Source organism: Calonectris borealis, chromosome Z (assembly GCF_964195595.1).
Source record: "Calonectris borealis chromosome Z, bCalBor7.hap1.2, whole genome shotgun sequence".
Lineage (NCBI taxonomy): Eukaryota > Metazoa > Chordata > Aves > Procellariiformes > Procellariidae > Calonectris > Calonectris borealis.
The window spans coordinates 3,568,467-3,589,725 of NC_134352.1; the positions used below are offsets into that span (position 1 = coordinate 3,568,467).

The 21,259-nt window shown below is 40.3% G+C and overlaps 2 protein-coding genes and 1 long non-coding RNA gene across 6 annotated transcripts in view; 1 reads left to right on the forward strand and 2 right to left on the reverse strand.

Moving 5' to 3' along the window:
- Nucleotides 1-1,170, reverse strand: part of ADGRV1 (adhesion G protein-coupled receptor V1) — a 290,582-nt gene extending 289,412 nt beyond the window's left edge. Inside the window, exon 1 of the mRNA XM_075138497.1 lies at nt 1,050-1,170. Within this exon, the coding sequence (XP_074994598.1) occupies nt 1,050-1,071 (22 nt within the window). The 5' untranslated portion in view covers nt 1,072-1,170. The remainder of the gene's footprint in view (nt 1-1,049) is intronic.
- Nucleotides 1,171-3,439: 2,269 nt separating this feature from the next.
- LOC142075287 (uncharacterized) lies at nt 3,440-15,307 on the reverse strand. Of its 4 annotated transcripts, none has more exons than XR_012670834.1 (3): nt 14,957-15,307; nt 6,659-10,987; nt 3,440-5,991 (listed from the first exon to the last, which is right to left on the reverse strand). It is a non-coding gene; the product is annotated as an uncharacterized LOC142075287 (long non-coding RNA). The 4 variants fall into 4 exon arrangements; XR_012670832.1 differs by lacking the exon at nt 3,440-5,991 and having other exon boundaries at nt 6,277-8,824; nt 10,522-10,987; XR_012670835.1 differs by lacking the exon at nt 3,440-5,991 and having other exon boundaries at nt 6,277-6,977; nt 7,085-10,987.
- Nucleotides 15,308-15,352: 45 nt separating this feature from the next.
- LYSMD3 (LysM domain containing 3) lies at nt 15,353-19,916 on the forward strand. The gene is made up of 3 exons (XM_075136445.1): nt 15,353-15,437; nt 15,577-15,861; nt 18,022-19,916. The coding sequence occupies exons 2-3, from the start codon at nt 15,592-15,594 to the stop codon at nt 18,628-18,630; spliced, it is 879 nt and encodes a 292-aa protein (XP_074992546.1). The 5' UTR covers nt 15,353-15,437; nt 15,577-15,591; the 3' UTR covers nt 18,631-19,916.
- The last annotated feature ends 1,343 nt before the right edge of the window (nt 19,917-21,259 follow it).

A 21,259-nucleotide genomic window follows, 5' to 3' on the forward strand; every position in this document is an offset into this window, starting at 1 on the left:
TTAGAAATTAAAAATTGTACACCCTTGAAATACGTTAGCTTTCACATTATCAAATATTCATCCATTTCAATTCTAAGCCTAATATGCCACAAATTATTTCATTTCCTCGGGAATCTGGTTCTCCTTTCCACATAGAAACACTGAATACATTTAGGAGAAAGCTTGTTTTAGGCTTAAGGGACAGATAGACTAAATATATCACATTCTACCTTCAGTTATTAAACTGCCCTCATGGCAGATTCTCAAAATGCTTGGTATTTAACTGCAAGACTCATTCTCGAAGATGTATGCAAAGTATTACCAGAAAAAACACTTTCGGCTTCTATTTAATGAACAAGATTTTTTAAAATCACATCTTATTTCACATCTGCACTATAAAGCAATTATTGACTCATTAAAAAACAATGATTGATGTTTGGCAAGCACTTCTGTATACATTTGATCTTAACTTTATCTGGGCTAGCCAGAGTGAATTATGCAATGTCTTACACAGAATCAGCATATGAAAAGCAAGAAGCACAAGCAATATTTCCAATTGTAATCACTCACATGTCATATTTTAATTATTAATATGTTTAAAACTCATTCCTTATCAGATGATGATTTGAGAAATTCATTCTTACTTTTAATTCACTCTCCTTGGCAATACACAATGCAGCTCCTCCACTTCTTTTATGTTCATTTAATTTACACAGTCAAATTAACATTTTGTGCATTTTTAGGAGTTAAAAACTGCCAGCTAGGACACTTCAGACTGAGTTTCATCCCCTGAGAATAGGATTTTCCATTGGAAAGACTATTGCCTCCACCTGCCCTGCTCTGCAGAGCAGAAAGAGGAGCTGCTGGAACAACAGAAACCTTAGCAGACCCTTTCTATCCAGCAGCCACTCAGGGGTGAGCGACACGCTCGCTGTCTGCCGCTGGTTAAACCCCGTCCCTGCTGCAACAGGTGCTGCTGGCAGAACCCTCGAGCTGGACAGGGAACATCTCTGCAGCTGATACAGGATGCTTCCAAAGCACCCTCCACCTCAGAGAGACGACAAACCTACCTAGACCCGGGGACATGGACATCCGCGTCTTCTGGACTCAGCCAGCCGCCTGCACGCTCTCTGTCACTCACGCATTATGCATTCCCCTCTCCTACTCCTCCCTCCGCTCCGCGCAGCGTCCGGCACTCTCCTCCCTCTCCTGCTGCCTTCCCACTGCTGTGGAGATAAAAGGGGGTGGGATGGAAGAGGACAAAATTATTTCAAACCCCAGCCATTGCCCCTGCGCTGCTGTAGTTGAGACAGAGCTAGCCTCTCCAGTCACTGCCTCTGCAGTCCTTGCACTGAGCTAGGACTGCGCTCTTTTATTACTGGAGACAGCAAAACTGGCAGGTTTTATTACTGGATTATGACAGATTTTGGATTCAAGTCCTCGGCTGCAGCAGGACATGCAGCTCATCTTAATTCAGAGCTATTCAGTGCTCGGCAGGGAGAAACAATTTCCAATCCTAGATCACGCGTTCTGGACTCAGTAATTTCTCTAACTAATATCGAATTCACACTTTATGGTCGCCACCATTCCAAGCAAGTTCTGAGCCACGGCAGAGATACAAAGACAAAAGGCAGCACTCAGATCTTACCAGTGTTGGCCCCCAAACTCCCCAATTCTCCCATTTAATGGTAAACAAGTGCCAAAACTCCTACTTATCCAATAAATGTTGATGCATCTAAGCCCCAAAACATAGAAAATACTGAATTTTGATGGAATTTCACTTAGTCCCTTTACACAGTCTTCACTGTATTTCCAGAACCTGTGAGATAGCTACTAGATCTTAAAAAGTGGAAATGCTATTGCGAACGAATGCAGCCGCAGCAGCAGCACAATTTCATGTAGCTGAATCCAGTTAGATCCATTAACACTCCCACATTCCCTGCATCTCTTGTACAAATTGAAACCATTCTATCAAGTTTTTAAAAAGTATCCATTTCAACTCCAAAGAAACCCACCTCCCAAAACATTCCTAGTTTACAACAGTACACAACCGCAGGTACTTTGAGCTTGCTGGATCCTGACATTTTTTTTGGTCCCAAATCCTCAGACTGTTCTGTCAAAACAGTACTCCTAAGTAGTTTGAAAAGTCACGCCCCTGACACAGCTCGGTGCAAAAGGAATATGACAACCAACATGCATCTAACATGAAACTTGACATGCATTTTTTAAAATCCCATATTGCTTATTCGTATTGTATACACAGAATCTATTGTAAATGCCTGTTTTAATACATATTAGCATACAAGTATTTAGAAACAAATCCAAATACAAGTCTAGCCTAATTTTAGATATTAATACCCACAGCTTTATTTCACACACAGCGCATTTACAGAAAGGGCAGAGGGAAATGTTAAGCACAAAATAGGATTCTGCCCTGAATGAAAGCAGAATGATTTTTACCTGTGCTATAGTTTACTGAGAAGTCACGCATTTCAAATGAGCTTCCTTTGCTTTGTTTTTAATTTATTTGGATCATATGGAAAAAGTAATCACAACAATGGAAATCACAGAGAGAGGAAGCACTGATTCTGCTAAGGCTAATATAATCTCTGCATATAGAAGGAAGGAATACAGTGCAGAAGCATTAGGGCCAAAAAACCGACAAGATCTAGAAGACTCTATGCCTTCTGATGGCATTAGCCTGGTCACTACATCAATACTGTGTTGAGTTATGGTGATCACAGTTCGGGAATAATGTAAACCAACAGGAAAAGGCAAAGAAGATGCTAGAGGAAGATGAAAGGTTTGAAAAATTACTTAGTAAAAGACTCAAAGACCTCCAGAAGTATTTTGCTTATAAAAGTAAAAGCGATGCTTTGAAGTAGAAAGCATTCCACCTAACGTCAGCCACTCGGTCTAACCTAGTCACATAGTAGGATGGCATGAACTACCTCCAAGAGCTGCTCATTTCTCTCCTCTGACTAAACAGGGAGTCCAAATGACTATCTTGGACTACCACCTAACTTTTGGATAATGACATTAGGTTAATGTTAGGTAAGATGAATCTCTGGATTTACTCTGTATACAGCTACAGAGAAAATGAATGTTGATAAATAAAAATCTGCAGTATAGCAGATAAAGGCATAGGTGACCTAATATGCAGACACAAAAGTAGACATTATTAATCAGAATAAACTCCAGTTCTTAAGAGTGAAGGAGACAATCCACTGGAATGACTCACCAAACATTTAATAAAAGATCTCTTTTTTTAAAAAACCCAAGTGTACTTTTTTCTTCTAAAAAGCTATATTGTGCACCTGAAAGGAATTCAGGTAGATGAGTATGATAATCTGTGTTACATGTCTGATCACTTCTTGCAGTAGTCCACCTGGGTTTATTCATGAATATATTTTTGATCAATACTTTGTTATGCACTATTCCCATGCACCAGCTCGTTTTTCAGTAATGAAAAGAGAGCAAGAAGCAGTCCTTCAAAGGCCCGTACTATAAGCTGCCAAATTTTGCATTAGATAGAACTTAATGTATGAGCATGAGAGATAAGTAGTATGTTTTTCAATACCATACCGTTATTATTTTCCTATCTCAGCCTCAAAATTTAGATCCCGTATTGTTTTTCCTCTCTGGATCAATAGGTGGAAAGGATACTTGAGACATAAGATTCTTTTTATCTTTTATTCTATAATACTGTTTCAGCTTATATAAATTACTTCATGTTGGTTTTTTGTCGGCCAGTTTCTGTGGGAAGTTTGGCTCCCACCAACAGCTATCAAGCTGCTCAGTATCAGAGGGGCTGCCTTAATAATCATCAGCTCTCAATTCCAGCAGACCATAGCACATTAAATGTTGCTAATTACTGAGCTAGAAAACAAAGAGAGGTAACTGAGACTTGGGCTCACCAATTCACATGGCTACGTTCACGGAGTCTTTCATGAAAACTGCATTCAGATCCAAAACGACTGTAGCTTTTGCTACTCTCTCCCACTCAACTCGCGGTACTCCATGTTTTCTCTCGATCCCTGAGGATTTCCCGATTACTTTTTTTCATTTTCATTGTACCACTCCAGAGACCTGTGCTTCCCCTTGTTACACACGAGGATGAGATGAAACTCCTATGCGATTTTGTCAACAGTGGTCCTCAACCAGCTGGAAGGTTGTTGGCGACTGACACGGGACACTCCATACGCACTTTTAACAACCCAGCACGCTGCCCACACAGCACTTCTCACCCCTTACAAACGTCAGGGATAAACAATCAGGCCTGGTATTGGACCTACAACAGACCTGGCATTGCACAGAACCATGCTTCCAGGTCAGCCTTAACTTCTCTTTTCAATAAAAGCAGTAAATAAGGTGTACTAAGTACACCCCTCAATCGTTTGTTTGTTTGGATTTCCTTTGTTTTGAATTCATTAAAACTCTGCAAGTTAAAAATGGCTCTGCTGCGGGTAAACCAATATTGAAAGCAGCAGCAATAGAATCAATGGACTCCAGTTTGTTTGTTTGTTTTGAAATCTTGCCTTTTCCCTTTATTGGCATCATCTGAAAGGAAAGACCAGAGAAGAGGGAGTTAGAAGAAGAAACAAATCCCTGAGAAGGAAAGCAGGACTTAAAGGAGCAAGAAGACAAAAAATCCAAAGGGCTTCAGAAGGGAGTATTTTTTCTTCTTGTTTACATTTTTGTTTCTATGAAGGAAGATTTTTGTGTTTTATGAAGGCCATTTGCTTTTCAATCACAGGTACTGCAATCTTAATCTACTAATATTAGAAAGCAAAAATAAATGCTGATAATAAAATTTACTGAATATCCATAAATGCCACTAAAATTGAGATTTGTGTTCACCTGTGGCATCCAAGCTTCAAAATTCTGGGCTAAGTACTTATTTGGACGCAATGAGCAAACAAGGAGATTCTGAGAATTTTGAAATTTCGGTCCTGCACAGATTTCGACATTGCTCTATCTAGCACCTTTTCTGGTACTTCAGCTGAAGCAGACTGAACTACTCAGAATGGGAACGTTAAGCATGTGCATAGCTCTTTCATAGATCAATCCTTAATTAAAATACACCAGACAAGTTAACTTTACTTCTTTGCTGTTTGTCAGAAATTGGAATCACTTCCAATATGACATAACACTTCAAAAATACGTAACATCCATCAGACACTGTTCTGATTAGTTCTAGTGCATAGGCAGAATTTGGAGGCTGATCTTGCTCCTCTCTTCACAAAGTAATCAACAAGATACAAATGATTTTCTTGCAAGAAATTAACTTGGTTTTGGTCGTTGTTTTTTCTTTTGAGAAGTGGATTTTCTTTGAACGATGGTCCATGGTGGTGAGCATTTCTGCAGGACAGACCATTTTCAAGAACATTATAGACCACCACAAGCACTTATATTCTTCCCTGTGCAGCTGTAGTTAGATATTTGATTCCATATAGATAATTGTTTGCTTGGCTGAAGTCTACGATGCATTCCCCATGTTCTTTCTTACCACTTCTTCTCAATGTGGTTCACACTGGGGACCAGATCTAACTGGCAGTGTTGAAAGAAACACCAGCCAGAACTACAGAACATGACTTTGTAGCATAGTCTTCAGGGAACTACACTAAAAGTCATGCTTTGAAAGAGGGCAAAACTGACCAAGACTGATACCAAAGAGGTGTGTCCACCTCAGAGCCTGACTAGTCTATATTACCAGTTTTCTGACCACTATCCCACAGCCGCTTACTATCAAGCTTGCGTTGTCTGTTCTTCAAAATGTGAAATGAAGTTTCTGATCACTTTCCTGCTGCCATCCAGCTGCACTCTTTGGAGACTCCCCTATCCAGCTACTCCATGCCGAAGAAATGCACAACCACTGTCAAGTATCACCTGATGGCTCTTCAGTAGTACTTGCACAGCACTTGCACTGCTCTCTTTCCTGAACTGCTACACACCCTTCTTGATGGGCTGGAATGCTTCAATATTAAAATTTTGATTTTACTGCATAGTTTCCTGATGAATAAACAAACACATGCAAGAAAGAATGCAAAGTAGACAAATACAAACAGCAATAATAATCTGAGACGACTGAATGACAAAATTTGAGCATTATGCTTCTGACCCAGTGGTTTATGCCAGACTGGTTGATGTGCAGATGTATGTAAATAAACTCCTCTATTTTGATCCTCTATTCTTCAGAAATGTCCAGGATTTAAGAAACTGAAAAATGAGAACTTCCAAGCAGATTGAGCTCTTTTTTGATGGACAAAGATTAATTTATGCTTCCTGTAATCAGCTTGGCAAAGGTTAACCTTTTTATGGTTAAAAGCTCCTTACTTGTATAGTAAGCTCCTTACTTGTATACTGATAAAGCATGCTGATGTTAATATTTAAAAAGAGCTTTTAACTGAAAAAAATTGAAGTATTCCTATTATCAGGAAAAAATATCCCTGGCATCTGCTCATGGGAGGTCGCTATATTTTAATACACATTACAGCAGAAATGCTATTCATATAATCATAACCTTTTTATTACTGAATTTAGTAATAAATTGACAAGACACATTTGACAAGACTTTCACAAAAAATGAGATGACTTTTAGAAAATGTTAATTGAAATATTTTCAAGTGTAAAAAACTGAACAAATCAATGAGAAAATAACTTCTTTGTTTCAACTTACTGCATCTCAGATTTGGTTGATCAAGCTCCAGCGTGCAATTTTGACACAATTTCTGTCATTTTGTGTCATTATAATGTCATTACAATGACACAGAAAGAATGCCATCTCTGAAGAGATAGTTTGGTCTTACAGTGTTCAGTGGCTCCTTTCAAATCACAGTGGATGCTTACTGGCTTGTAGGTCACATGGAGAAACAGCAAGACGAGAACTTGGCAAGAATTGTCTTCTGCCTGCTCCTCTTGTGCTGCTGTTGCTAAATGAAGTTGCAGCCTTGTTTCTTCCAATCAAGTGTGTCCAGCTCTTCATTTGCAGCATGTCACTGACAATGTAGATAGTATACAGCAAATCAGCAGCTTTCTCATAAAACATCCATCAAATTACTGAAAACACAGAACTTTAGACTGTAAATTCAAAAAGAACACTTACCAAAAGTGCATTTTTCTGAGGGTAAAATGTAATAAAAATATTAACAACTCTCCATAATCTCTGCATGCATCTAGATTGCTCTTAATTTCAAAATCCTCAAAAAGTATTTCAGACTAATAAAGATAAAAGCAAAAAGGTTCCAGCTGCTGCATACAACTTCACTTGCTTTCCAAATTCACAGATTGGTATTTTCTTTCATTCCTTTCAAATGAGGAAAAAACCTACTTGGAAACACAAATAACTTATGTTTTTCAACTTAAGAGTTGACTCTTCTCTTTTCTGAAATTCTTTAAGTGAAACATTGAGGTGTTTACTCATTCGTTGCTTAGTTTTCCCCCTGGAGATCAAAGAGGTATTACTCGAGTAAATGTGAAATTAAGTACCCATAATAAATACAAACTTCCAATGAAAGCTGTAAGGCCAGAATTTCTGTCTCAGAAGTAGCTATCCTCGATGTTTATGAATTTATTTTCCTGGCTGTGGGGAATCCTGGCATCCACCGTTGCTGTAAAATTGTGTCTACAAAGGGGCACTGGAACATCTTATCATTCTGATCCTGAGACAGTGATCCTGGGGACTCTCAAGCATGTAGAGAAAAAAAAAAACCTAACACCTACTAATACAGAAGATAATACGTGCTCTTTTCAGAGTTGGTCTGCAAGGGAAAAAGACGCAACTACTCTCGACACATCTGTTTTCAGTTTCAGTTACACTTTGTTCGGAACAAAATCTAAGGCCTTCAGGATTTCCTTCTCGTAATATAATGCTTGACCTGCAGTATTTTTAAGATAATGAAATAACCGTATGCCATTACTTTTTATTACTTTTTTAAATGTGACATCTATGAAGTTATGTGTTTATTATCCCCCTCTTCCCCGTGACACCTGAAATTTGAGTACATTAGATGCAAGGAGATGGAAAATCAAACCACTTAATTATGTTATACTGCAAGGCACCCTAAAGCAACTGCACATAAAAGTTCTGTACATTATTTATTATTCATTATCTAGGTATTGCAAAGCCTGCATTGATGCAGTAACATCACTTGATATAAAAATATTCCTAGAAAAACATAACGCATTTAACTCTACTATGAAACTCACTTTCACGTAGCCTTTTAATTTAAGGCATTGCAAATCAAAAGCAAGAGGTGGTTCAGACAAGAAATAAAAATGTTCCACGAGAACGTGATATACGAAGGAGAAAGTACTGAAATGCATGTTTAGGGTATACAGCATAAATCAACAAAACCCACATTGTTTAAAATCTGCATAAGATCAGCTAACTTGATCTTTTAAAGTTGTTTCCAGTTTATGCCCACCATGTGTGGTGCTTCCCCGTGGTTTGTTGTTTTACTTCAATGGCAGAGGGAGGAAACCAACAAAGCTCAGTAACCATACTGCATAGCACAATGTAACCATGGAAGCATTTGTCCACTTGTCAGAGCCTCTCCAGAACGATTCAGCCATTCATTTCATTGAATCAATATTGAAGCTTTTAAGATTTATTACTTGAGGGTGGAGGAAAACTAATAAAACAAATTCCTTGTTGCTTCCCATTAAATACATCTTGTCACAGTAGGCACATTAATACCTTGTAAACACTTTACTGATGTTGTGTGGGCTATGTTACTGTCTCTCCTCACGGAGGGATTACTCGTAAGGTATTTGCATTAACATGCCTGATACTCACTGACAGAACTTAAAGGTTTCTTACACATTCTGCTGTCCCGTATAGAAGCTGAATCGGACAGAAAGACAAAAGTTGTAAGAAAACAGGGGTGGAGGGAATCTGTTTAAAATTCATGAAAATGCTCCCATCAAAGAGTTTCTATGTCTACTAGATCACTCTCTTACTTATGTCATAAACTGGACATTTGTAATCAAACTTTAAATGCTTAAAAAAGTTGAATGGGATGATTTATTTTACAAGTACTTTCGGATTTGTTAAAATATGCTATAGTTATTACCTAAAAATGACAAAGATAAAGGCAAAACTGAAACCAGCATGTTTTGTATGAAAAACAACCATTTCTTAATGATAAATATTCTAGATTACATATAGCTAATGATAAATTTTTCTTTTTTTTTTAATCAACTTTATACTGAAAGTTTGAAAGAAAGCATAGCAAGATGTTTACAATTACAGTACCATTACTATTGCTAATATTAGGAGCAGAGAGCATTAATTCAGCAGTTTAATTTATGCTTGCATGCCATTACAGGTGAAAATTGAAGACACCTTAAATAGACAGGTACTTATCAACATAGCAGGGTGTGAATGCTGTACCTGCTCATCTATTAAAGCTTTTCAAGACTCTGAATCAGATCCTTTACCATGCGATAGTCTCCCTGCTCCTGCTCCCACTCCCTTCTACTATTCCCGCTCCCTTTTGTAAAAGCTGTTCAGCATACCCCGCGATTCCAGCCGTGAGGAGCTTAAAACAAAGGATGAAAGTAATGCCAGGATATTCCAGACAACTCCCTCGCTTGCCTACAGGCCTCTCTTCACGTGGGAAGAACAGCAGAAGGGTGGAAGAAGAGGCTGCACAGTCGATGGGATGGCACGGGTGTGTCGGGGCCTGCGTAAGGGCACTTTCCCACTCAGTGGAATGACATCAAAGGACTGTTTGCCAGTGAAAGCTTTTCTCGGTTGTAGCTGTAGGTAGCAATGTACCAATACAGAACACATCCACAGTAAAAACTTGTGTGCCGGTGGGCTGTAACCGAGGAAAGGGCTGCATCAATGAAGATGCAACCATACCTACATAGCTGTGCCACCAGTAAGGGCGAACCATCAGTACCAAGGAGGCCAAAGAAAGCTTCTGCCACAGCTGAAATCCCAGTCCTTAAAAAACACCATATAACATTCAGCTCCTTCCTGTGGGGGAGAAACTATTAAAATCCTTAAGCTGTTTTTTTCCAAAATTAAGAAGAGTTTACTAACGGGACAAAAAGTCACTATTCTACAATCAAGAAAAGAAATTGAATAAGCATGCATCTTGATTCAATAGTATAGTAAAAATTCAATCAGAAACAAAATTAAAAAAAAATCCGTATACAGGTTATGGAAAAGGAAACTAGGGAGCAGACATTTCAAATTACACTGTATCAATTATAAAAGATTAAAGACATAAGGGAAAACCACTGGATTGGCAAGACAATGACAAGTTTAATAACCGTATTTTGAATGTCCGTAACAATCAATTCCAAAGACACAAAAGGAAGTTTAGACTATAAATGCAGCCTGACAGCAAACCTAGCCAAAATAATGTAAAGGCTGATGTAGGATTTCACTTATAAAGAGGTAAAATAAATGAATGGAATAAATATCTGATCTTATACAAATAGTGCAATTTGGTTTAATTCTGAAAGATTATAAATTTGTATGACAGTAATTGTGCAGGTATAACACAACTGAAGAGTTGGAGGACTTACTTTTTAACCACATTACCATATGGTAAAAACAGTGCAATGCTAGTAAGCAGTGCAATGCTGTAAAATGGATTAAAAGCTAGTTGGTAGATCTCAAAAAGCATTATCCAGTAAGAGATTATGAAGAAAAAAAAAATTTCATTATAAAAAAATGAAAATACTTCTATTACGTAGCTCAACAAGGGTTACAAATAGATCTGCTGCTCCTCAACACTCTCTCCCTGTAAATACAAAAATCACAACTGGATGTTTGTGATGTCAATATTAGCAGAAAGGAAATGACAGTATTACAAGTGATATGGCTCACCTGCTAAGCTGGTTCCATTAAAACAAGTCATGTTAACACTGCTGAATACCTTCAAATCTAAAATATAGGTTATACCTTACAAATTATCTTCTGGATCATTTTCATCTGAAGAAACTCTAGCAAAGAAGCAGCTCACTGTAAGTGTCCAATGTGATGCTGTGACTGGGAAAAAAACAGAGTTAGTGTGATCTTCAGATACATCAACAAGTAGTACGGGTGGGGGAATCTTTTACTGTTGTATGGAGCACTAACGGGGTGGGTATTTGAAACTGCATAAAGTTCTGGTGTCCACATTTTAAAAACAATGCTGAAATCCACAGAGAACGCAAACAAATCAAATTCCCAAAAACTGAGAACTAGAGAAAGCAGAGAGCAAAAGTTAATAAGCTCTGAATGTTTAATTCATTAAAAAAAAAAAGAAGACAAGACTTGACTACAGTGCAAAAACTCCCTCAGAGAAAAAACAAGATGAGCACTGAAAGGCTTCTTTAATTTACTCGGGGAAAACATATCAAAAAGTAACAGCTATTCCTGGACTTAACTACAGATTCATCCAGCTAAAATTGGAAGGAATCTATGACAATCTTTAAAAAAAAAAGAACTCCAGTTATGACACTACAGAAACTCTTATTCGTCAATACAAGTATACGAATAGCAATTCAGAAACTAACAGCAAAATCCATCTATGAATAATTTGAAATAAATTTCCAAGAGTCTATACTCCATTTTTGCACACTGTCTTTACCGTAACTGAATGGTTTCACTGGTAGATTTTCTTATTCAGAGGATACCTGAGCTGAGCAAAGTAAAATGTATATCAGAAGCAAATACGCAGTTCTTTACAGATTTTTGAAAACTAAATATCAAACAACCAATGCACCCTACTGGTTGTGTTATGGAAGGTACACAGCATATTTCTATTACAAATAGATATTAAATTGAAATAAAATTAATTAAAAAGCAACCGATTCATGTCAAGTAACCAAAGGGAAGCACCAGATACATGAAATATGAAATCGGCAAATAACAGTCTCAATCCAAAGATAAATTTTCATTTATTCTCATTAAAACCATAACAGTACTAAATGAAACAATTAAATTTTGTGATCATTTTTAACCCATTTTAGAGTGAAATTGTTGGAACTTTGCTAACTAAAAAAGGTTTCTGCTAGTTTTGAGGATCAAGGCCCAGCTTATAATACTTATAGTTAAATGTATACACGCAAATATTTCCACTGGAGAACAGACTACACTGCCAGTGTCCGCAAATTTAGCATTATTTGCTTCCTGTATATTTTTATAGTTCTTAAATACCTCCTCTTACTGCACCTTACACATCTTGCAGTCAGACACTGCTTAATAGCTTCACACTTCGTTTGGACTCCATTGGAGCTGCAGATCTACATTGATATTACTATTTCCTACAATTTTAGTGCCATTCCCAAGTACCAAGCAGGGAAGCAGAGACAGACAAAGGCTGTATATTTATTTCTGTGTGAATCTTTTAATAAGTCATAGCTTATCATGTCATTCAAGCAATTAAAACTTACATTTAGATACTTGGCACTAGCTATCTAAATGTAAATAATCTAGCCCTGTGGTCCTGAATCATAGAATGACAAAGACTTACAAAAACAGTGGCGGCACGTGACATGTATGTAATTTCCAGACAGAAAGAATATACTTTTTTTTTAATTAAAAATTACTAACAAGTTCTATCAGCCCTCCAACATCTCCTTTACAGTTCCTCTCTGTTTCTTCCTTAAGATCTTTTTAATATTCCTATGTGTATAGTTAACTTCCTAGCTCTGATCAAGCCACACTAGATATAACATGACCAAGGGGAATGTGGTAGGGATCCCTGCAGTTGCTCTTGGAATGCCATGGAGTGATTAACACTGACCCTGTTGCTCATTGAGAATGCACTATTAGGATATGCAAAGTAACTTACATGGGGATGGAGAAAGGCTGTATTCCTATTAGCATTCATGGGAGCTATGCAGCTACAGTCTTGTTCATCAAGTTTGGAATATACTCTTTTGTTATTGATGGGAAAATGTCACTAGTTACAAATGGTTACACACAGGGGTGTAGCAGGGTCAAAGCAAACTCCAATACTTTCTTTCCCCCTCTAAGGCAGAGTGCTGCTTCAGCAGTTCTTTTTTGACCTGATGGTACACCTCTTTAGATAAAAGAAGTGGTGAAATTCCCTGCCCTGACCTCTTCTGCAGCCTCACCACCCAAAGATTAAAGAAAACCTCCAAAAGGATATGCCATTAGTGGTGTATGATGGGACAATCATCAGATGCTGCTGCAGGCATCACTGTGTATGAACTCTGCCTTCAAACTCCTCTCCAGGTCCACCCACAGCTCTGACGGGTCTCATAAAACAGTCTTTCAACAGCATGAATAGGGTCTGAGTCATCAGTTTCCCAGCTACAGACAACTACAGTTGCTTCACTTCTATTACTGAAAGCTTCCTTTAAAAACCAAAACAAAACTGGTTGGTGCTGCAGATATTCTTTGCCAGATGTGGCATGACACCTCTTAATAGATGGAATCCTCATTCACTAAGTTATAATTACTTTTCGTCAACTTGAGATCCCACGAGAAAACTTAGGGTTTATGGGAAATTTTGTCACCTTCAATATTGCTCTGGCTGGAAATACTTCTTCAAGATTCAATCTACTTGCATTTTGCCATCCCCAGAAACACAAAAAATCATTCTGGGACCCCTGCAAGTACGTTCACACATTTGTCATATAATCTGACAATCCAAGCTTGTCTTTGTTGTTTAGTGGCTTCTATGTACGGCTGTATCTAAGGCCTTCAGTGCTGCTATGTTAATTAGCACAAGCTGTGCATCTGACCCATGATAAAAATAGGCAGCTTATTTCTGAGCAGACTTTGATTGGGAAGATGCTATGAAATAGTCTGAAGAAAAGAAAATATTCCTAGTTAGGCTCCTAAATGGTTTAGAAATAGTCTCCTGACTTGTAAGAAACTTTGGTTTGAGGGAATTCTAATTACACTTGGCATCTACAGCAATATTTTAACAAATGCAGAATAAGAAAACCCGAAAAATAGCTTCTACGCACTGTGCCCAACCTCCTGCTGGAAGGAAATCCTGTTTACACATTAGTACTCTTCCACACTTCTCCGCAAAGGGCGGCAATCAGACCTGCCTAATCTGGCCAGCTCATATTTTATGCTCATTGCTGACTTCTGCACCTGAGAATGTTTACATTCTTTCATGCAAACTTTCTCTTACTTACCACATAGAACTTCTATGCTCTTGACAGAACACCTATGCTGAAACATGTTGCTTTTCTTGTCGACGCTATTTGGTTAGGGATTACCTAGACAGCCTTAGGAACACTTTAATTTTACCCGATCCACCCCTCATCCACAACAGAGCACTATTTTAAGGTGGATAATGAAATATATATATTTACTCTTTAAAACAAGCTGAGACACAAGAATACCCTGCACCTTGATAGCTTATTTTACAATGCCTGGAAATGCAGCTTCAATCTTTTTCAACTTCTGTGGGTGTGAAGTGTGACTCAATAGAGCTACACAATGGTTACCTCTTACATTTATGTCTTGAGACTCAAGTAACTTAGTTTTCAAAACTAAAGTCATAAAAGAATTCTGCCTTTGTTAATACCAAACACATTTCTAACCTCCTCGGTTGTTCAGGGAAGTCTGAAAACATCATATAACAAAGCTCAAAAACAAAAGGCAAAAAAATCCCCTTATTTAAAATTACTTTTTTTTTTAAGGTTAGATTTAATCTGTTGAGGAACCAGACTTGCAACCACATTTGTCTTCAGCAACAATGCAATCACTTGTTCCAACATATTCAGCCTAGCCTTAGAGCCGTCACCTTTTGTAAGAAATACTGAACTTGTTCCTGCTGTAACCAAAACTTCCCCCTACGGCCGTGTCAGAAGAAACCCACGTTAGATGACACCTACCAGTTAGAGTAGGAAGCCTTCCTATTGCTGCCTACCGCCTCAGGAACGGCAGCAGCTGCTGACCGTTAACAGCCAAAATGGCTCTGTTAGGGAAGGAAAGCTGAAATATCTGCAGGGCTTAATTTATGGTTTCTCTCCTGTGAAAAAATACCTCAGCATGGGCTCAACACCTGTATCTCCGCAGTACTGCTCCCGAGGCGGGGGGAAAGGCGTGAAAATAAAACTGCCTGGCAACTTCGGAGCGAGCAGCGACGCAGGAAGAGCCAGGCAGGACCGAAAGGCACAGGGACCGCGGAGGGGGGCTCTCAGGCTCCGCGTCCCCACCCGCCCTCCGCAGGTCGCCTCTCCCCCGCCCCCTCAGAGCTCCGCGCCAGCCCAGCGCGGCGGGAGCAGGCCGGGACAGCCCAGGGGCCCGCCGCTGAGGGGGGGTTCCCTCACAGCCCCGCGCGGGGCCGCGGAGAGCGGCGGCGGGCGGCTCAGGCAGGGCGGAGCGGCCCGGACGATGGCCGCTGCCGGCGAGGGGCGCGGGCCCTTTAAGGGCGGGCGTGCGCGCGGCAGGCGCTGGGGGCGGGACCGCTCTGTGGACGTGGCGGGGCGGCCGCCATTGCGGTCGCCATGAGGAGCGGCAGCAGGTAGGGCCGCTGCCCGGGGAGGAGCGGAGCGCAGCGGGGCCGGCTGCCGCCTCGCCGGGAGGGAGCTGGGCGGGCCGGGGAGGGGGCTCGGTGTGGGGATCCCCCGCGGAGAGCGCCACGCCTGCGGTCTGTTCCACAGAGCCGCCCGCGGAGAATGGCCGGCAGAGGCGCCGGCTGCGGCCTGCAGCCGCCGGCCGTAGCGCAGCCGCCCGCCAGCGGTCACCTGTACCCCTTCGTGAGCGCGGCGGGCGCGGAGAGCGAGGGGCCGGAGGAGGAGGGCGAGGTGTCGGAGCTGCGGCCGCGGGGCAGGGAGAAGGTCCGGAGGAGCGCGTCGAGGGACAGGCTGGATGACATTGTCCTGCTAACGAAGGATATCCAGGAAGGGGATACGCTGAACGCCATCGCGCTTCAGTATTGCTGCTCGGTGAGTCCCCCGGCGCCTGCCGCTTCTTCCTTCCCCCGGGCGGTGGCACCAGCCCGGGGCCGGTGGGGACGAGGCGGGCCTCGGTGCGGGCCGGGGCTCGGCCTGCGGGGTGCTCTGGTCCCTCGGTCGTGCGGGCAAGGCGTCGGAAACGCCGTGCTCGTCAGGAGTAGAACATGCCGGCAGGGCGTTAGTGAAACGGCGCGGAGTGTGCTGGAGTGCCCGTTCCATTGGCTTTTTCACTTAAAACTAATGTAAGCCTAAAAAACGAACGTAGGGTTTTGCTTGCGGCACTGCCTCTCGAAGCGTACGCGTTGCAGCAGAAGTTCCACTCGTGCACAGTCACAGGTGGGCGCTTCTCCTAGCGCTGTCTTCGCTGTCAGAGTTAGTGAGGAGGAGGGTATTGCTGAACCACCTTCAGGTTTGTGTGGAGCCCTGACGGCATTAAGGGAGGGGAAAAAACCTACATTGTAATTTTCCTTTAAATTCTTCTAAGTTGCCTAAATATTTACCAGCACGAGCACAGTGTACGGTTGGGAGCTCTCTGCCCACAGGCCCCAAGTGTTCCCTTCTGGTGCTCAGACCTCGCCACTTCTAGCTAAGAGTTCTTAAATCAGTCTGGTGAACGTCATTCCTACCCAGTACTTTTGGCTGGCCAGTACTAATTAAGGCAGAGACTTCCATCTTGGTTGATGTTAGCCTTTGCATGTATCCAGTTTTAACAGGACATCAGCTGAGTGTGTTGGTGGATTGACTGCTAACTGCAGTTTTCAAGAGGTCAAATTCAAAATCTGTATTTACCGAAGTTTCCCTGTCATCTAATTTTTCAGGCAGAAACACAATTAGGTGCTAAAGTCTTGACATAACTATTTCATAATCATGACAGACCTTAGCCTCATTAGCCAATTCTTGGCTTCAAAACCCTCCACAATTAGGTATGTTGAGCAGGCTTATTCGATTAGGCCTCAAATAAGAAATAAAAGATAACCGAGTTGTGCTCTTTCTTGGACATTCATGGAGAATGTGGAAGAGCGGTCCAGGGCTTTAGGCAGAAAGCATAACTTGTATTGTGGTGGAATCACACCACTGTAAATGCTGGGGTAAATGCTGCATTTGGCAGTTTGTAATGCTCATCTGATTTATTCATCATGGTACATACAACAAAGACAGTGTCGCAGGAACTGAAGCACTTTTTCACGTTACAAGGTTAGTGCAGGCAGTAGGCACTGATTGCCCTAACTTACTTTTTGTGGCCACATCTGTGTTTTAAGTGGAGCAGTCACAGCAACAAGGGTCTCTTGACTACCTTCTTTTCTGTCTGTAACTTCTCCTGAAGTAGATATCCTCCCAATGAGGACAAGAAGGATCTGAACTGCGGTACTGTGCATCTTAAAATGGGCACAATTCCTGCTTGCTTACCAGCTGTTGCAAAAAAGTACTGATTCTCAAGTACTTCGTTATGGTGAGGTTCGTGGTTGTGCCTTCCATCTTGAGGGAGTTACTGTTTTGGAATGAAGCTGCTAATTCTCCAAGGGCACTTAAATCCTTGCAGAGTATTTCACATTAGACTTAAAATCTGAACTTATTGAGAGCAAAATGAGACTCATTTTGAGCAAGAACAGGGAAAAGGGAGAGCTGACTTGATGAGGGAAGATGACAGTTTTAAATTACACTCGGTTTCTGCCTTAGCCCCCAGAAGCAGAAAGAGTATCCATGCCACAGCTGTGGCTAGATTAATTGAAAGCTCATAATTTTTAATATTCCTTACTCAGAAGTTTCAAATTTAATTAGGAGCTTGCAATAACTTACTTCATTTGAAAACACTGCGATAAAGTCCCGTTCCTTTCGCAGAGATAGTTGCCACTGATACGTGAGTACACGTAAGTGAATATATATGCGTGAAGCGACTTTCGGTCTTCTTATCTGAAATGAGGAGGCTTGTTACCTTTTAATTACCTTCTTGCTTTAACATTGTTCAGATTTGGGCTTTGACCTCTTTTCACTTCATAAATGGGTATCTGTTTAAAAAGAAAAAAGCAAAACAAAACAAAGGCCCTGCCTTTGTTTCATTAAGGAAGAATTGTATTTCTCAAGGGTGTAGAACTCTTAAAGAGTTTTGGTTCAATGGAGCTTTGGTATTTAAACTGTTGTTTTTATTTTTAGGTTGCGGATATCAAGAGAGTTAACAATCTTATCAATGATCAAGATTTTTTTGCCCTGAGGTCTATCAAAATCCCAGTGAAAAAGTTCAGTGTGTTGACCGAAACACATGTCTCTCCAAAAGGAAGACCAGTCCTTCGGCCTGCGCACTGTTCCCCAGAAGTGCAGGAAACATTACCTCCTGATAAATTCTCTGCTAATGAGACTGCTGGCAACTTCTTAAAAGAAGTGGATCGAGATATAGAAGAAATAGTGAAGTGTAATGATACAAAGAGAGAGAATCTTAATGAAGTTGTTTCTGCCTTAGCAGCCCAACAGACCTGTTTTGAAACTGATAGTAAAACTAAAAAATGCAAGGATCCTTACTATGGAGCAGATTGGGGTATAGGATGGTGGACAGCTGTAGTGATTATGTTGATTATTGGTATAGTAACTCCCGTTTTTTATCTCCTGTATTACGAAGTCCTAGTGAAAGCAGATGTCAGTCACCATTCTACAATGGAATCTTCCCATTTGTTTGTCACAGCAGCATCACATCAGAAACAAACAGAACATGGAATAAATCCAGCGAATATTATAAATGTTGATAATCAAGGAGACCTTCAGCCTTAACAACAGAAAATCCCAGGCAACTTCTTATTCATAGACATGTAACATAGCATTAGATAAAGGAGAAACACAGAATGCAAAATGCATGTAGAACGCAGAGAAAACGCGTATTGATGTGTGACTTGCCTTCATGGGCAGTGTTCCAGTTCAAGGATATTTCTGTGGATCATGTAATCGCTGAATATGCCTGAGGCAGGCGATTTTAATGCAAGATTGGAATATAAATTAAGATATAAAGTTGTCTCTGAAGCTTTGCACTTTTTTCTATTTTGATAGGCATATGTTTTTTAATTAATGATGAGGTGAAAAATGTAGTTTGAACTAACACATGAGGAGTCTCACTGTATGTTTTACAGCCCTAAAACGGGCATTTGGGGATATCTAACTTTTAAACATCTTAAAGTATTTATAGAATGCATAGTACACTTGACATTTTAATATCAGGTTTACATTTGTCAGTTAAAACTGTGTTCTCATAATTTTATCTTTCTTAAGTTTTTTTTAAAACCTAATCATTCCATAATTAATTGCCACTATGAAGTTCTTTTTTAAAAGTGACTTTTACAGAGGCAGTAGCTAATACTTAAGCTGGAATCTTCAAATCTTGTGCCTGTGGTCAACCCATGCTTTAGTACTTTTTGGGATAGGCAGTAGGATAGTTGGTTTTCTGTGTGACGCTGTGCCACAGCGCAGTCCAGTTGAGAGCGCCTTGCTGAAACTTCACATCCTTCCGTGGTATCCTGCTGAAAACTGACTGGACTGGACTGCACTTCTCATCTGGTCAGCTGCGTGTAGAACGCAGGAAGTGCAGATGTGTGGCACCTTGCTGTGACTGCTTCAGTAGTCCTCATCTTATGCTAATGGATGTTTTTTTTTCCCCTCCAGTTAATCTCAGTTCAGGACCAACTGATTCTTCAGACAGCAGTCATGTGGGTACTGAGTATGCTAATGGTTGTGTGCCCATGAACCTCAAACACTAACTTTTTCCTGAAATCTCCTAGAAGACTTCAAATGAGATTTAATGGCTGCTAGCAAGAAAATTAAATTGCAGCAGAAAAGACCCGTTGCAGCTTCAGATTTGTTCTTTACGTAGTAGTGTATTCATCAACCACTCTGTTCTTCAATGTTTCACTTGAGGTTTCATGAACAACCTTGTTTTTCCCCTCTTTTCTTCCCTACCTGAAAATGCTACAAGATAAACATAAAAAACCCTGGACTCTTCCTACAGAAGAAGGAGGTACTTGTGTACTCACAGTATTTTTAAATAAAAACTGAGATGCTGCCTATGATTTTTTTTTTTGTTATATTTGCCTTGTGGAGTAAGATTTCTGTTGCCCTGTTCAAAGTACCATTTGTTACCAAAGCCCAAGATAACTGACTTAAATAGGACTTAAAGAGAGAAATGGAAAAATATCACTATCCTTTAAACAACTATTACAAGCTTTCCTTTGAGTGTCTTGACTAAGTATATACAGTACAAAAAAATCGGATAAAGAGAATGTCTCCTAACTATTGGAGGTATTCCAAAGTGCTTTACCAACTTTAATTTTGAAAGTAAAGACTCATGCCCATCTATTCTTGCGGGACCTATTGCCCTACGAAGTAGAGCAACTATTCTTCACTGGCATGCTAAGTGTATGAACATGAATTGTGTAACTTTTAATATATTATATTGAAATTGGAGCAGGCCAAAGCTTGAAGGGAAATGCTGTACAGTTGGATCTGTGAACTCTGATCTGTGGCTCTTGAACCCTGTGATCAAAGCGGTATCTCGGAGATAGCGTGACCACATTTCCACACTAGAAGAGGGATTGCAAACAGGCATGAACTTCATGTTTCACATAACAGTTCTTTTCAAAGAACTTTTAAAATAATAGTTCTTTCCATGAAAAGAATCTGCTAATAACACAAGCATGAATACTGACCAGTTCTGGGCAAGGCTGTGTGAAAAACTGCATTGGAAAATAATTTATGGTGGCTAATGTGGTACAGCTTCTATGGCTAAAACTTTAAAAAGTGACTTGCCCTAGTCCAGACAACAGAGCTTTGGCACATGAAGATACATGTTTTCCGTGTAGGACTGAAACTTGTGTCAGTTTTTGCTGCAAGCTTATTTGCTGGTTTGCTTGTTTCCCCTTCATTCTGCTTCTGAAACCTCAATATTTTTAATACTTTATCCTTCCATTTCTTACAAAATTGTCAAAGAACATGAAATTAGCTATTCTGATGATGCAACATAAGCCTAATTTACTGCACGTACCTGAACTGATGGGTATTAAATTGCCATCGATATAGAAGCGAACTTAACTTCAGTTGTGGTTTGACTTGGTCAAGAAGGTCTCTGTCCTGTTGATGGACGAGTAAAGAGACCGGTGGTTAGCTGTTGCTTTTTGTCCTGTGGTGGTACAGCTGAACAGTTCTCTAGCGTACCTCAGGCTTTGGGCTTTCACAGTGTTGGAAGGCCTGTGGCTTACTGTCGCCGAGGTAAGCGTGATGGGCCTCTATTTACCTTAGGATAAGCAGTCGTTAGAAAAGCAGAAAGGGATAGCTGTTTTATTGAACCGTATTATACTCTAACCAAGAGCCTAGCATGGTTTTACTATTTTATTATGTAGCATATTTCATATAGCCT

What these genes read in the sequence shown, in the direction of transcription:
- LYSMD3 (XM_075136445.1), top strand. Translation starts at nt 15,592, where the DNA reads ATGGCCGGCAGAGGCGCCGGCTGCGGCCTGCAGCCGCCGGCCGTAGCG. An exon ending in CGCTTCAGTATTGCTGCTCG is followed by an intron (nt 15,862 to 18,021) that starts GTGAGTCCCCCG and finishes TTTTATTTTTAG; the next exon opens with GTTGCGGATATCAAGAGAGT.